Here is a 16,922-nt window from a genome sequence, read left to right as displayed (position 1 = left end):
ATAATATGTAATACATAGATCGTTGGATATTTCTATTTAGATTATATTTCAATTCAGGTATGACAGTGTATGTAATTATTAAGATTTGAATTTAAATTGAATAAATACTTTAATTATGCTGCATCAAAGCAGGTAAAAAGCAGAAGATATAAGAAAAATAAATGAGAGAAAATTTGTCAACTGAGGTTCCTACATTTTATGAACAAATGTTCCTCCTGATGTCAAATATTGTTGATAATTAGTCTCTTTTCAGCCAAGTTTAGGTAATTAGCAAAAGAGGATAGGTACCTATTAGTATTTTCATTTGCTGCTGAAAATTATACATACACAAAGTCTGAAGATCTTATGACGAACAGTAGTGTGTTACACTATGTTGATTTAATTATCTGCAGCTCCATATAGCTCTAGCTCAATTAAAAGACAGAAAACACATGATGACTTTTAGGGATGACTGAAATTTAGCATTGATGGAACAGAGAATTTTACAACAAACTGCACTAAAGAAAATTTATGAAACAGGAAAGACTGCAAAAATAAGGCATAAATTAATAGGAAACACAGATTCAATAAAAGCATTTGAGATGATGAAAGAAAAATTAGTTTATCATTAAAGGAAACAATACAGGTTTGAAAGTTAAACAAGTGACAGAATATGAGGTAGCAAGTCATCTATAGTGCTTATAGAGCTACAATCTCAATTGAAGAAAATTGTGAAAATTAAACAACAAAAAAAAAGTCTCTGTGAACAATCTAGCATGAAAGGGGGGAAATAGCCTATATACATAAAAGACTAATTGTTAAAGCTGCTGTCAAGCAGATGGCCAATGTGCAAGTGAATAGAATTGTGCATGAATGCAGAGACCATGTCTATGAAGTCTTTGGGCCAGATTTGGAACAGTTGGATGAGTTTTAAAAACAATTTCTACTTTAAATTTCTTTTTTGTCTTTTAATTTTTTTTTGGACTTCTAACATTTTACTAATTTTTAATGGATGAGAGTTTTAAGCAAGGCACAATCCATAATACAAGAAAAAAAAAAAAAAAAAAAACTAATAGAATGGACTAAACTGAAAAATTGTGTGATTATTTAAGCCTATTTACTAGTATACATTTCTGTATGTATTTAGGAGTTCATCGAAGCTGCCGGAGCTCATATCAGATGTACACGGGGAAAGAGGGAAGATGATTACGGTCAAGGAACACCTTGGTATCCAATGGCAGAAGATGCAGAAGAGCAGACTCTACTGGCGGTTTAAAAACCCACTGTCTGCTCCAACACCAGACAGTACTCAGAAGTACCTCTGGCGACGTGGGATAAAACATCAGATATAGCTCTTTTACAGGCGCCGAGAATATTCTACAATTATATGATTTCTATTAAATAATGATTAATCAAGTATATATGATGTATACCCACAACTGTGAGCAAGGCTGACAAGCATATGGTTTTAACCTGTCTAATGATTATTGTGTGTTGAACTCCCCAAAAAAAAAAAAGTATTCAGTTAGGGAGAGCGGGATCTTTTACTCCTTCTAAAGTCAAAAGTAGAGGGAGACGTTTGGTTCTGTTTCTCCTCTGAAGTGCGGCGGAAGGATGCTGACAATTGATAAGGATGTAGATGGGCAACTTTTTGGTTGCACAAGTATGTTAAGACTTTGCAAGTGTTGGATTCTTGAGTTGCACTTCAGTGAGGGATTTAGGAAAAGGACTTTTTTGATTAAGTCCTTAAGGGGGGATTTATTTAGGAGAATTATAGAGGAACTTTTATTATGTAATCACTGTATAATCTGCCACTATTAAAATACACTGTTAAAACATATAGAAACACATTCAAGTGATGCAGAGCAAAACACACAGAAGTAAACAGCGGTGAAGTAAGACCATTCAGACAGCATGTGCAACATGTATTGATGTATTGACCATGACAAAAACAACTTAAAAACAACTTTGCTCAACCTGCATGGCAAAAGCATGCATAGGGAGAATCATTTAAAAAGTGTTGAAATATGACCTTTAAGATGTGCAAAAACAGAAAAACATACAGCCATCAATATAAAGGCTAGAATCCTATTGGAGCCTGGAAATAACGTGATGCTACACCACTGTTTCATGATGACTATAGGAAAAGCCTGTATATAAACTGTGGGTTTTGGAACATTTGTAGGAGAGAGATCGATCGACCAACTCTGCTGTAACAATAAACTGCTTCAACTTGACAACTTCGAAGACCTCAGCCTCTTTTTTGAAACTTAGAAGATGTTTGACGAGATCCAGCGCAACTTTCCACAACAATCTCTGGCTAATTTGGTTCTTCAAACAAGTTTGTGAATTAGATTAAAATGTCTGGATGAACTGATCTGAGATCGCTGCGTGGCGTGTGTTGTGAAGGACCGATCCATCGATCCTCGAAATCATGATCAGCAATGCAACGATTGGCTGACGGCACAGCAGCGTAATGACATCATCTGATTAATATTGAATTAATTATGTAAGCAAAATTACATAAAATTCATAGGAAACAATTAGTTAAATATTTTTTCTTGCAATAACTTTACACCTTGTAGTGGCCTGCATGATTGGCCTTTTCATGTGTTGAGACCAATTTATTTAGTTTTACAGTTAGAGCGGATTTCCTTATTATAGTACCCATAGTAGTATTATAGTAGCCATTTTTTTAAAATTGGTGTAAAGAATAACGAGATGTTTACAAAAGCATTTTGATATTGGTAAAGGTGTCTGCAACTTTTATAAAGCATCAAATCACCATCATATTAACTGTCAAAACATGTTTATGAATGCATAAATGTATTATTGCTTTAAAAAAAGTCACATATTGTGCATGTCTATTATCATACACAAATTGTACTAAAGCGATCTAAAAAAGTTCATATCGACAAGTTTTCTCTTTGCACCACCAGGTGGCAGTCTTTGTACTTTCATTTTCATCGGGGGTGAAGATTGCACAAGTTTTATTAATAAATAAAACTTTATTTGTTTTATTAATAGCTATAACTTCATATATAGTTTAAAAATATTTACTATTTTCCCAAGTGTTTATAACTACTACTGTAAAAAAATATCTGAATTCGGTATATACTTTCTGCATTATCTTTGCTTGAACTGAGCCGATCTAATCCTGTTTATATGAATTGAATCTGCTTCCGACCAGGTTTGAGCTAGCAGAACTGTTGCTGTGACAACAACTCTTGAAGAACAAAACGATCCTGGATTATGTCACATAGTCAATAACCAAATCCAGCTAACTGAGTAATCCGCGTATGAAGAACAGACCCCAGGTGCTCTCGTTTCCCCCAAAGCCCAAATACATGTGGTATAGGTGAATTGGACTAAATTGGCCATTGTGTATGTGTTTGTGAGAAAGAATGTATGGGCATCCTCTATGTAAAACATATGCCGAGCCGTTGGCAATTTGTTCCGCTGTGGCGACCCCTGATAAATAAGGGAATAAGTCAAAGGAAACAATAATAAAATAAAGTTTACAACCTTATAACGTGAACCACAACTAAAGTAACCCTAAGCAAATTTGAAAATGTGCTTTCAGATTTCATTAACTGGACAGTAACCAACAGTAACCAACCATAACAAGTAAAAAGGGTGAAGAAAGAAGAAGAAAGTGTCAGAAAGAAGAAATGTTATGCTTTAACTTACCAGCTGTAGCACATCCTCATCTTTTGGCATGATGGACAACTCCAGCACATTGTCACTAAACAAACAAACCTGGTTATGGAGCACATATTCGCTTTGGACACAAATGTACTTTTCCTTGCAAGTATGGCTCATTAAATAATATATAGTTAAAGTAACCACACCTATTCTGAATCAATGCTATGACCTGAGAGAACGTTTTCCCCAGCACACTTTCCCCATTCACCCTCACTAGTCTGTCACCTAAAAAAAAGCACACACATTTATCAGAATTTTATGCTGATGAGGTGAATAAGGGCATGACATATTTCAAATATCAAAATTCGGTATTGATGACGTCTGGTCTTGAACCTTGACCATGCAAGTAGGGGTCATCTAGTTCTTTAATTCTTGTACAATAGGCCAGACATCTTGTGATGTTGATACTTTGGGGCTGATCACACTGAACGTGCTTTTCCGTTCTAAGGGGCTGATCACACCAAATGTGCCCTTGACAACACAAACACTGCAGGCACCTAAACGGAAACCCCACCTCTGCTTTCATTTTATTGGAGAATAAAAAACACAAGACTGATGTAAAGCTATTTAATGCTGCATTGAAACTTTTAAATACCTGAATCAATATTGGAGTTACTTTAGCACGCTGGAGGAAGGATGACACCATGGCTGAAGTATCACTGTTAGACAGGTAATGTTCTGTTTTGAAACTATTTTATGTTAGATTGTGTTTTGTTATGAATGACTTATTTGCACAGACGTGTTGTTCAGCCACTGAAATCTCCTGGTGAAAGATTGATGTGATTATTTTCAGATTCATAAGGTTCTTTGACAGCATCTATAAAGTAGATTTATATTTAGTTTAACAACAAAACACCAGTAAATAGCGCTATTTAGCCTAGCCTGCTTTACTGAGCTGAAGTTGCTTTTATATTCACATTGGGTCATTTTTGAACAATGATAGCCTACCTATACTGTTTACCATGCTACTCTGAATGTGAATGTATGTAAGTGTGGCTATGTAAGTGTAAGTGTGGCTAAGTATAATAAATGTGATTCCTGCATGGTGCTGGCACTAACTAACTGGCGAATGACCTGAATTAGTGGGTTGTCTGTCGGCTGTTGCGCGCACTCGCGATTTCAGGGGGTGTGGCTTTGAATCACAATCCCTCCCCGCCTTCCGAAGATAATATGCTAAACGGTTAGCTTTTTGGCAGATCACCTACTGCACCTTTAACAAAACAAGCAGAACAAAAAGAAATGAACGACAGAGAGATTAAGAACAAAAACCAATGGTGACATTTTATAATAACAGCACACTATGAAGCATTCTGTAAGCATTAGCAAATAGTTATTTAATCATGTGTAAGGCATCAACAATACTGTCACGATCACCAGCAATCTAGTCTATGCAGATTGCTGAAGAAATGAGAACTTCAGCGAAGGATCTACCAGGAAGACCCTAATTCTACTTCATTCTTCACAATTATCAATATATAATTAATAATAAGCCGTTTAAACTATTTTTTCCATGTTTATATGTGACAAAGCTGAAGTTTCGTCTATCCTCTCCACCAACTCCAGGTTGGGCCCCGTTCTCGCTGGGGGTTGGCTCTGCCCTGCCCTCATTTTTAGGCAGTATTTGTCAGCTCTTCACAAGACCTGCATCATCGAAGATGCTTTTGCCAAAGGACTACACACAAAGGACAGTAGCTGACAATGCAATGTTTTATGCTTTCTCAATAAATGTTAAAACATTTATCCACCTCCAGACTCTTTCTGGTACTACAATTCTACCACTGAACCAAACTACAACTACCATGATGCTTAGTGCCAATTAACACCTGCTAGAGGTGCAAACTATCTGGACTTGGATATGTATACACACACACACACACACACACGCACGCACGCATGCACGAACACACACACACACACACAGGTGAATTTCATTCTTCCTGGTTATGAGGACTATATACACAGCATGCACACACATTCTTGGATGAGTCTTGTAAGTCTGTAACACCACAAACCTTTGTCTAAGTGTTTCCATGTTTCCTTGCCTTGTTTTACCATTTACGTTGATTCTTTGCTGCCTGTACTGACCATTCGCCTGAGACTACGCTTCTGGATTACCTCTATGATACTGTTTGTACCCATTTGACCGGTGTCACATTTTATCCCCACCTCTGTTGTCCAGCATACTACAGTTACAACTACATTGATAGGCATTAGTATGCAGTTAATAACTACAGTTACAAATGCTGTACTTGACTTATAGGCACATATATAACGTGCTTAAGGATTGCATTTTTATACTTTGGTAATGATTAATTTTTAGTTGAATAATAATAATAATAATTTAAGATCATTCAGAATAAGTAAATTATTCATAAACAATTCAAAGTTTTCAGGAATTAAAATCTAAAGTGAGGACTATTTATGCTTTTTATATCTCTTAGAAGTAAAAATTAAGGACTCAATTATATTTCAAACAAAATTGACTGAATGATACATTCACATAACAAATATATACAGTTGAGGACAAAATTATTTGCCATCCTGTGCAGCTTCTTTTCTTTTAAAAATATTTATCAAGTGATATTTAATGGACTAGGGAAATTTTCACAGTATTTTCTATATATTTATTTTTTCTTCTGAACAAAGTGTTATTTGTTTAATTTAAAAGGCTGACACCTTTGGGGACTTTACCTAGTTCTTGACGGTAAAAGAGCAGTTGAAGGCGATGGGAGAGGTTATCTATCAGTGAGCTCAAAAAAAAAAAAAACTGCTCTCCCCGCCGCCTCATCCATCTCAGCTGCTAATAGCTAAGGGTGTCCACCTGTGGCCACAAGACCTGCTCCACCTTCGCAGCTTGCTTTACCAGCCAAGCAGCAGTGTCAAGCTTCCCGCAGGATGGAGTACACTGCCTCAGAGCACCATTACATTGGGTAAAAAGACCACGAAGCGACCCTGTGACAGGCCACCTGGAGAAGAGGGAACCTGCTCTTTTTTTCTAGGTGGAGGGCCGAGGCCTACAGTTAACAAGATCAACTTTAAAAACACCACTGCTGGCCTCTGTGAATGTGAATAAAAAAGGGGACTACAGGATTTCATCTCTGTTATTTGCAGACAATGTTCTGTTGACTTCATTCAACATGGACCTTCAGCATGCACTGTGGTGGTTTGCTGCCGAGTGTGACATGGCTGGGATGAGAATCAGCACCTCCAAGTCCGAGGAAAAAGGTGATTTGCCATCTCCAGGTTGGAGGAAAGTGCTTAACTCAGGTGCATAAGTTTAAGTATTTTGGAGGTTTTGTTCACAAGTGAGGGAATGATGGAAAAGGAGATTGATAGGAGGATCAGGAATGCGGGAGCAGAAATGCCATTGATGTACCGGTCCGTTGTGGTAAAGAAGGAGCTGAGCCGAAAAACAAAGCTCTCGATTTACCGGTCAATCGTCCACTGGCTAAATTACTTAAGCAATTAATTGCTAATTACTTTATTAAAAATGTATTTAAACTGCGGTGACTAAAAAGTAATTCAATTTCACAGAAAGTATTTTTTTCCTGGACTCAGAACGCCTTAAAATCCATATCTCAATGCACATATAAAGAAAATAATTTATTTTAATTCTTTAAATTTTAGCACGTGGGCTGGTTAGAACTGTCACTCACAGCAAGAAGGTTACTGGTTTGAGTCTCGGCTGGGCTAGATGACATTTCTGTGTGGACTTTGCATGTTCTCTCTGTGTTTGCATGGGATTCCCTTTAGGTGATCCAGTTTCCCTCACAGATAAATGGTGTGGCTGTAGTGTATGAGCATGTGTCTGTTAGAATGGGAGGGTGAATGGGTATTTTCCAGCTGTCTAGGTGACGCCTTAAAAATCAAGACTAAGCTGAAGGAAAATAAATGGATTAATAATTCTTTAAATTTAACAAACATGGTCATTAACCTTGTTAAAAATTTAACACCAAAGAAAAGTTAATGATTACATGTATCAAAACACTACACAAAACAAAATTTTAAAGTAACGACACCATATGTCTTACAAAACCTTATATTGTCATTAATTTCTTAAGCATTTCTTGTGGAGTTGTTGGACAAATGTAACATTCTTTAGTTGAAAAATGTAGTTTATTAAGCAAAAAATCAGAATAACAATATTTACACTTTCACTGTGTTCTTTGAATTTATACCATATATTGTCGATAACTATTTTCTCATCCAATCCTTTTTTTTTAAACATGTGTATCGCCTTGATAAATAATTTATTGCTGCTGAATTTATATTTAAAACACGTACATGTAAGTAACTGTAACTACCTAAAAATTAAAAGTCATTGGTGATAAGGGGGCTTGGTGGTTAGCACTGTGGCTTTACAGCAAAAAGGTCACTGGTTTGAATCTCAGCTGGACCAGTTGCCATTTCTTTGTGGAGTTTGCATGTTCTCCCCATGTTCGCATAGGTTTCCTCTGGGTGCTCCAGTTTCCCTCCAGATGAATTGGATGAACTAAATTGGCCATGAGTGTGTGTGTGAGAGAGAGTGTATGGGTGTTTTCCAGTTCTGGGTTATGGCTTGAAGAGTATCTGCTGCGTAAAACATATACTGGATAAGTTGCCAGTTCATTCGGCTGTGGTGACCCCTGATAAATAAAGGTACTAAGCCGAAAAATAACGAATGAATAAATGGCAAGTAATCAGTTAATTACACCCAATGCTGTTTTTTTATTCCACTTAAAATTCTCACATACAGTAGAGGTGCATTTAATGTGAAAACATGAACATGAGTTAAACCATAAAAATTATATTGACATTTACACCAGGAGATCAACCAACCAGTAAATAAATAAATAAATAAAAAAAAACAAATACACAAGATGTCTGTTTTGGCCAAGAATATAAGAACTGAATCACCGCACCTACAAAGTTTATACAAATGTTGAATCATAATTATCTCTCTTATTGGCATAAATGTTGTCTTACCTGTGCACAGGCCTGCCTGATGAGCGGGTCCTTCCTCTTTCACATTCTTTACAAAGATGGTATCCACTGGCTCAAAACGAAACTGCTGACCTCCTGAACAAGATAATACAACCGCTATACATACAATCATTAAAACTAAATATACTAATACTATATTAACACTATAATATCTGAATATTTCATTCTACTTACCTTTGCCATTTCCATTTTCTTCATCCTGAAAAAAGGAGGAAATGTCTGAGGTCAGTTTAACATCTGAAGAATATATTGTAATTTGACCGTTTAAGCACTAGGGGGAGTCCTATGAACTTCAGTGCAGGTTGTTGGTCTTACCAGATAATTCAAAACAACATCTACAGTGCATATAGTAGGTGCATTTCTCAAGTGCGTTGCCATACAGTGCATTTTGAGAAGTTGCTAAACTATTGCTTATTTATACAAATAAAGTAAAGGACATCTCTGGTTAACTTAAGTTTTTTTTTTTTTTTTTTTTTTTTTGGCAGTTTTATCACAAGTACATTATAAAATAAAACAAGAAACAAAAATAATTCTAAATTAATGGTAAATAATTAAACAGTACACTGAGACACCCCTGAGACAGGGGTGAAGAGGGCTCTTTGCTCTGTTGTCTTAAACAGCCTTTGGGTAAATAGTATAATAATTATCACAAACCATGGAGGATTAATGTCATAAACCTCCTGTTATGAGATAAGTAGAAAATCTGCTCAAACTTTGTCTGAAACATAATGCTATACATTTTTTTCATAATGTATTAATGTGATATCACAACAGTAATAACACATCAGACCTTACAATTTACATTAAATACTCATTCAATATATTGTTATCGTAAGAGTATCTCTGCTAACTTTGTTCTTAATTGAGTTTGGGGGCACTCCTCTTACTGTAAGTAAATAAATACAACCTTTTTTTGCCATTAAAATATTTAAGTAAAATATAAAGTAAAATTAGTAAAATAAAGAAAAACAAAAAACAATAAGCTTTGTATGGAGCTGAAAACATGCCAAACAATCTGAGTTTAAATTGTGGTAATTTTATTTAACAATTGTATTTATTTTTTATTTTTCATTAAAAAAGGTCATGATAGAATTACAGAAAGCTGTTGAATGAAGGTGAGATGGTAGTGAGTCTGGGGGGTTAGAGAAAGACTTGTATATTAAAAACAGAGATGCGGTGTTACCTTCATTGGAGCATATAAGATTGCAGAAATAGTTTGATTTAGTGTGTATAATGCAGTTCTAAGGTTAAGGTTTGTAAAATACACACGAATGTATATGGAAATGATAATAATAAACAGATATACACTGTTTATGTTACTAGAATATATTTTACTTTCATGTATTTCGAAAGAAAAGTTAAGAATAAACATGGCATAAAATGAGCAGCTTGGATCTCTCCTGGGATTGTGCTAGATTGTGCTGAACACAGCTTCAGCTGTGATCAGAAGTTAACGAGAAGTATATTATTTATTATATTACACACTGACTTTATTAGCGTCTACCTCTACTCCTACCCCCTACCTCAAATTTCCAGTTTATTCCCATAAACACTGTTTTGTCTAAAATTAAATGGAACAGTTTGGGAGGCATTCTCCAGTCCTTAACGAGAGAGCAGCAGTAAACCAGCTGAGCCAGGTGATATTTCTGGGGGGAGTTTGCATGTTCTCCCCAGTCATTGGCAGGTTTGGGAAAAAGTTACCTGCATCACTTTTTTCAATTATGATTGCATTTGTTTTTAAAAATCTAACTAGGTTTCATTTTTATCTTCCTTTCCTTTTAAAATTGATCATTAAAATTGCTGCAACTTTGGACTTAAGTGTAATGATCTGTTACACTGTCTTATAAAGCCACAAAGCTTAAAACACATGATAACAATAAGCTATCAAAGTAGAGAATAAAGCTCTATAAAAAGTCATTTTAGAAATGCTACATTATTTACCTTCAGGTTAGTGTTGAAGGCAGACTCTGGTGGATAGACTATGAAATGACGCAATGTGAAACCAAAGCCCAAAGAGTTTTTACGCAGAACCACTGTGAGAGGACCCTTCCAGGCCATGGTCTCTCCTGGTCGAGTCTTCTGACTAGACGACAATCCTTCATTTTTGTGATCTTTACCCTGTCAAAACATAAATAAATAATGTGATCACAAAGGTAATCCATACAAACAATTTGGCGGTTCAGTTACAAGGATAGTTTTGCACATGCAACACATTTGAACAGCAATGTGAAGAAAATCTTAGGAAAGTATTTTTGAAGTGAAACAATTTTTTTTTTAAGTGAAACATCAATAAAAACTGAAAATATATAACTACATCAGACTTAAAACTGCTAGTGGTAAATACAGATGACTCATTGTGGAAACAATGTAAATGTGAAGGTGATGCCTCTTTAAAATGAGTGACAAAAGGTTAACACCTTCTCCATGTCAAAAGTTGCACTACGTCACTAAGATTACAGAGGAAAATCCCCTTATAATTCGTTTAGGTGGCCTTTATGATGCATAAAAAATCTACCTCAGAACCAAAGGTGAAAAGAATATTAAAAGATCGTACTCCAGTTAGGTACCATTACTTGCCTAAAAATGTAATGCGAGTAAAAGTATCTGTTTTAAATATCACTCAAAGTATGAGTTAAAAGTAGACCTTTCAAAAGTACTCAAGAGTAGTGAGTATTATGCTGTAAATTACATGGAATTTGTGGATGTGTGTAAATGTAACATTCTGTAGTGCATTTAGTTTGTTGCCCAGCAGGCACACAATGTCGTAAGACGTTAACATTAGGTTAGATTTAGTTTGTGACGTCAGGTGACTAAAATTCAATGTCTAGTCAATGTCTAAGGACAACATTATTTTGATGTCCAATAACGATGTAAAATGACGTTGATATTTGGTTGATTTTAGCTTGTTTTAGAAAGTGACCAAAATCCAATGCAAAGCCAACATCTTAAACCAACGTCATATTAACATCAAATACTGACATTTATTCGTCAAGTATGGAAACCAAAATCCAACACCTGATAGATGTCAAAGTGGTAACATCCACACACCGTCAAGCAGTAACATTGTTAGACGTTGATATTTGATTGCTTTTAGGTTGGACATTAACATTGTCTGCCTGACGTTGGGTTCTCCCAAAACAAAATGCAATGTCCCCACGACATTGGGGTACAACGTCAATCTGATGTCATGTTGACATCTTATGACTTCTGGGTGTTTAAGACCATTATCACTCCACAGTAAACATCCGTCATCTACTCATCAGTGACATGCATCTAAACAGTCTCTGGGTCATTACGTGTAAAGATTTTGGACATCTTTATGGACACTTTTAATGCTTCCAAACACTTTGCTGCGATTATAAATCACCCATGTCTTGAGGTAGTTCAGTATGATGTGATTTACCCTCTATGTGCAAATTGATTGGACTCACAGGACTGATTTTTCTAATCCCCATTGACAGGAAAAAATAAAGTAGTGACTGCAGGTTGAGTACCGATTTTAAAACTCAAGTACACATTTTTAAAACTATTCAATAAAATTACAATTTCTGCTCAACTACTCAATTACAGTAATTTGAGAATTTGTAATTTGTTACTTTACATCACTGGTTAGAACAAGACCTAAATACTAATGAGGAGCAAAAAAAGTAAAGCAATATTTACAAATTATAAACAAAAACAATAAAAGTAAAATTGTTGGTATGGCTGGTATGGTAAGGTTCTTCAATGGGACAGGACTCCTCACTACATTCTAATGCTGCGTTTACACCAGACACGGATAAAGCATCAATCGCAAGTGATTTACAGGTTATGTCAATGCAAAGATGTGGTGCGAGTTGAGCATTTTAAACGTTTGATGTGCTTAACGTGCGTACCAAGCCAACTGCTCAAGTTGGAAAATCTGAACTTCATAGAACATTCACACTTTGTTAACCAATCAGGAACTATCTTTTATAGGGGAGTGATTATGATGGATCAAACACAGCCCTGAATGAACCTACGCTGTGTTTCAGCCTTCCTAAAGCACATAAAGCACATCTACTATCCCAATAAAACCCATGTTAGCATTTTAGCATGAAGCTAGAGTCATCGGACAGACAGATGGCCTGCCCATGACGTGAACCAGTGTCTATTGTGAAGTGAATTTGATGTGCGATTGAAGCAAGTAAACTCAAAATGTTCACACATCTATATATTTATTCGCACATGCTGCGTCTGGGGTGAACATAACACAAGACCTGGGCTGCGTCCGAAACTGCCTACTAATCAAGTAGGTACTGCATTTAAATATAAACGTACTACGCGGTCGTTAGAAAAGTACGTTCTATACAGTATGAATGTGTTACTGTGTGTAATTACTACATTACTACAGGAATGAAGTACTACATCCGCCATTTTGTCATGGTCACGTGACCTACCTGCGTCAGTTGCGTCACTTTTCTCCCATTTATGAATTCGCTCGTGGGGCATCATGGGATAGCGCAGCATGCATGGGATTCACACTCCAGAATCTCGCCGGAAGCAGTAAGTCATCCAGGTACTTCTCGCATACTGATTTTCGAATTCTATGAATTCAGACATACTACTCGGCTCGCATACTGATTTTAGCGTACTATATAGTATGAAAGTATGTGGTTTCAAACGCAGCCCAGGGCTTAATTTGTGCCGGAACATGCCAGATCCAGATCTAGCACCTCTGAAATCTGACCCGGCACCTCATTTTACCGACCCCCCTCCTAAACTGCCCTCCTCCCCAGTCTGCAGTTTACTTTTACTTTCTTCCCCTTTGACCCCCACCCCTCTTCACTTTTGAATTCAATAACTAAAAATCAACTACTTGACAATTAGTCATGTTTTATGTTTTGCATATTCCAGATGAATTGTTGATAAATAGAAAAGTTGTTTTTGATTTTGCTAAAAAATCTATAATTGATTATGTGTTGTGTCTCAGAGGTTCAGTTTGCTGCAATTGTAAAGCGCACATGTCTTGAGGTAGTTCAGTATGATGCGATTTACCTTATATGTATGATTTAATTGAACAGGAAACACAGGACTGTTTTTTACTAATTCCAACAAGAAAAAATAAAGTAGTGACTGCAGGTTGTAGGAAAGTAGTGGGGTAAAAGTACAGGTTCCTCACTAATAATGTACTCAAGAGAAAGTAAAATTACACAGTTTTAAAACTACTTAGTAAATTACAATTCCTGAGAAAAAAACTACTCAATTACAGTACTTTGAGTATTTGTAATTAGTTACATTACACCACTGCCTGAGAGTGAGAACAGTCTCTCCCAATTAGTGTTGGGCACAGAAACCCAGTGCCATTATGGCACCGGTACCTATGTAACCAGCATGCACTGGACCAACAAGGACCTAAGAAGCATTAAGACGTACATCAAAAGCACACATAGGTATGCGCTGTATTACACCAAAGATTATAGAATTCTTGAAGGGACTTTGGACACAACATCTCTAAGCATATAGTTCTAAACAACTTTGAGGGATGTGGACACCAGCGGCTATGTTAAGTGTTTGTTCTTGTTGCTAGGAAACGCACATGCGTAAGCAACATGTGCAGTACAACGTAGCCAGTGAGCAACTCCATTAAGATTTAGCAACACGCAAATCAAATTTGCCTAAACTAAGCATTCTAAAGTATAGCTATATTTTACAAGCAAGGATTCTGACACAGCTACGTATGCAGACGCTTTATAAAAGTTGTGTGTAAGGTGGAAACACATTAAACTTAATGAAACATTTGAGGGCTTATGGAATCAACTAAGGCAGAGGAATGCAGTTCAAGTTAAAAAATTAAAAATGAAACACCCGAATTTACATCAAACTCTGGAGGTAATGTGGATAACGTGGTGACAGGGTAATAACGTTAATCGTTTTGAAACTTTCCATCCAAAATTTTTTTCTTGGTCTTATCCACATTTCTTTGCACGTTGAACACATGTCGGCCAAAACAGGAAATAAAAAACTGCAAGCACGTTAATTGAATAACTTTTTTAAGTGTTAAATATTCCAAATTAATAGCATGCTTTAACATGCTCACTTTGACAGCATTAATATAAATGTTATGTCCTTAAATATAACTTATGTCCCTCAACTAAGGGTGGAGCCGAACCCGAATACGGTATTCGGAAAGGCACGAATAGCTTGTTTTTACGAATACTTGATTTGAATAAATACTTGAAAAATTATTTGTATTCGGGAGCAAGAAAAACACTATCAAAAAGCAGCGTTTCCTGATGAGACCACAGTGCATGCCCGCGTGAGTGAGTGAGAGAGAGAGAGAGAGAGAGAGACGCTCAGTAGTCAGAGGGCGGGGCGGAGATAAAAGGTGTCAGGAGCACGCTTCTCCTCAGCAACAGACAGAAGGCTCGGCTGAGCGAAAAAAATACTTCACTGCATCACTATTTTTGTTAAATAGATTTTTGTACCTTAATTGGGTTCCAAAGGGTTATTCTATTACATTATTGACGTCTGCAACCAGGTGCTCTGTTTACGCAACGTTAGCTCTGTTAGCGCGGTAAATTAGACAATAGACTGTTGACACAGTAACGTTAACGTTCGTTTATAAAGGTTAAAACGATGCTTTTGCAGTTGTGTCGAATAGTATGCACTTATGGGAGTTATATGGTACGTCTAAATTACTGTCTTTTGCAGACAGCAAGATATATGCTATAGGCTAGTTAACCTTAGCATAGCTTCCCGTCACTTTTTATTAACTTTAAACTACTCAAATACATTTGGGCACCCAGAAAAAGAGTGAAAAAGACTACTGCTGAGCCATTTCTTGGTCCTTCACCAGTCAAAAGAAAAAAAAAACCTTCAGGTTTTGTGTGGAAGCATTTTACAGTCAGTGGTGCTGCAGATAAAACAAAGTGATACTGTATAATGTGTGCAAAAGTGAAATCAGCAGAGGCAGAGATATTAAACATCTGTCAACATCTTCTATCCATAATCATTCATTCATTTCTTTTCGGCTAAATCCCTTTATCAATCTGGGGTTGCCACAGTGGAATGAACGACCAACTTATCCAGTATATGTTTTACGCAGTGGCTGCCCTTCCAGCTGCTACCCAGCACTGGGAAGCATCCATACACTCTCTTTCACACACATACAATAGGGACAATTTAGCTTACCCAATTCACCTGTATTGCATGTGTTTGGACTGTGGGGGAAACCAGAGCACCCGGAGGAAACCCACGCCAACATGGGGAGAACCCAGTCGGGGCTCGAACCAGCAACCTTCTTGCTGTCAGGCAACAGTGCTACTCACTGTGCCACCGCGCAACCTTCTATGTAATGTATTATCACATGCACTAAAAGCATCCTCTCCTGGTACTGTCTGTGAACCCCCCACAAGCATCAATCCCCTCAATCAGCACAGCTATGTTCTGCTAAATCCTCCACAAGCACCAAACCATCAACACAGCCACATTCTGCCCCAGCAAGTCAGTTTCAAACGTAAAAAAAAAACAAACAAACAAACTTTGTGTCTTTTTTGTGGCAGGCAGATGACAAAAGCAGGGCTGTATCTTTTAGTATTATATAGAATACCTTTGTTCTGCCAGATCTCCCAGGCAGGGTTTTATTTAGATTTATTTAGTTAATTTTAGTTTTTGGAATTCTGTGCATTGGAAAGAAGTTCGTTCAGAAGAAGAACAGTTTTTTAAAGTATTATTTATTTTTATTCTGTCTATTCAGTGTCCTTCAACAAGAACGGTGGTGGTGGGGTTCATAATATTCACAATGGTATTTTATTAGTTATTGGTTTAACCATGGATGAGATAATGGCTTTTATGTTATTTTTTTTTCAATGACATTTCTTGTCACATGTTCAAAAACAACAGCCAATATTGCATGTCTATAATTTATATAATGGGTATAATTAAACAGTACTTTCACTATAACGTAAATTAGAAGTGTAATAGAAAAAATATATATTTTTGCGCCATTTTGAATTTTACTCGAATACAAATACAAATACTTTCCCCCCCTCAACAAATACAAATACAAATACCGGCTGCTCCGCACATCCCTACCCTCAACATAAACTCAACCCCTTCAGGCATACAATTATTCACCCTTAGTAATTTAAACTCCACCCTTATATGACATCACTCATAGAAAATGACATTATTCCGCTTTTTCAACAGCACAGTGCAGCAAGAGGTAAATATATCTTCATTAGTCTTCAGAACACAAATTAAGATAAATTTTAATTGAAATCTGAGAGCTCCCT

The 16,922-nt window shown here is 36.4% G+C and overlaps 1 protein-coding gene and 1 long non-coding RNA gene across 5 annotated transcripts in view; one reads left to right on the top strand and one right to left on the bottom strand.

Annotated features, from left to right (window-relative positions):
* The window catches only part of arhgap23b (Rho GTPase activating protein 23b), a 71,938-nt gene that overhangs the window by 33,801 nt on the left and 21,215 nt on the right, over positions 1 to 16,922 (bottom strand). For all 4 annotated transcript variants that reach the window (XR_015503981.1, XR_015503980.1, XM_087276015.1 and 1 more), the window contains exons 2-6: positions 10,609 to 10,785; positions 8,842 to 8,866; positions 8,650 to 8,742; positions 3,831 to 3,909; positions 3,670 to 3,724 (exon numbers count right to left, since the gene is read on the bottom strand). Coding sequence is in view for 2 of the 4 variants with exons in the window: in XM_087276015.1 (XP_087132141.1) it covers positions 3,670 to 3,724; positions 3,831 to 3,909; positions 8,650 to 8,742; positions 8,842 to 8,866; positions 10,609 to 10,785 (429 nt within the window). In the remaining 2 variants the exon portion in view is untranslated. The remainder of the gene's footprint in view (positions 1 to 3,669; positions 3,725 to 3,830; positions 3,910 to 8,649; positions 8,743 to 8,841; positions 8,867 to 10,608; positions 10,786 to 16,922) is intronic.
* The window catches only part of LOC147841347 (uncharacterized), a 70,981-nt gene continuing 65,628 nt past the window's right edge, over positions 11,570 to 16,922 (top strand). Inside the window, exon 1 of the long non-coding RNA XR_015504003.1 lies at positions 11,570 to 13,609. This is a non-coding gene — a long non-coding RNA (uncharacterized LOC147841347). The remainder of the gene's footprint in view (positions 13,610 to 16,922) is intronic.

Source organism: Danio rerio, chromosome 12, assembly GCF_052040795.2.
Source record: "Danio rerio strain M-AB ecotype USA chromosome 12, GRCz13ab, whole genome shotgun sequence".
In the NCBI taxonomy this organism is placed as follows: Eukaryota; Metazoa; Chordata; class Actinopteri; order Cypriniformes; family Danionidae; genus Danio; species Danio rerio.
This window is presented reverse-complemented; position numbering and strand designations above follow the sequence as displayed.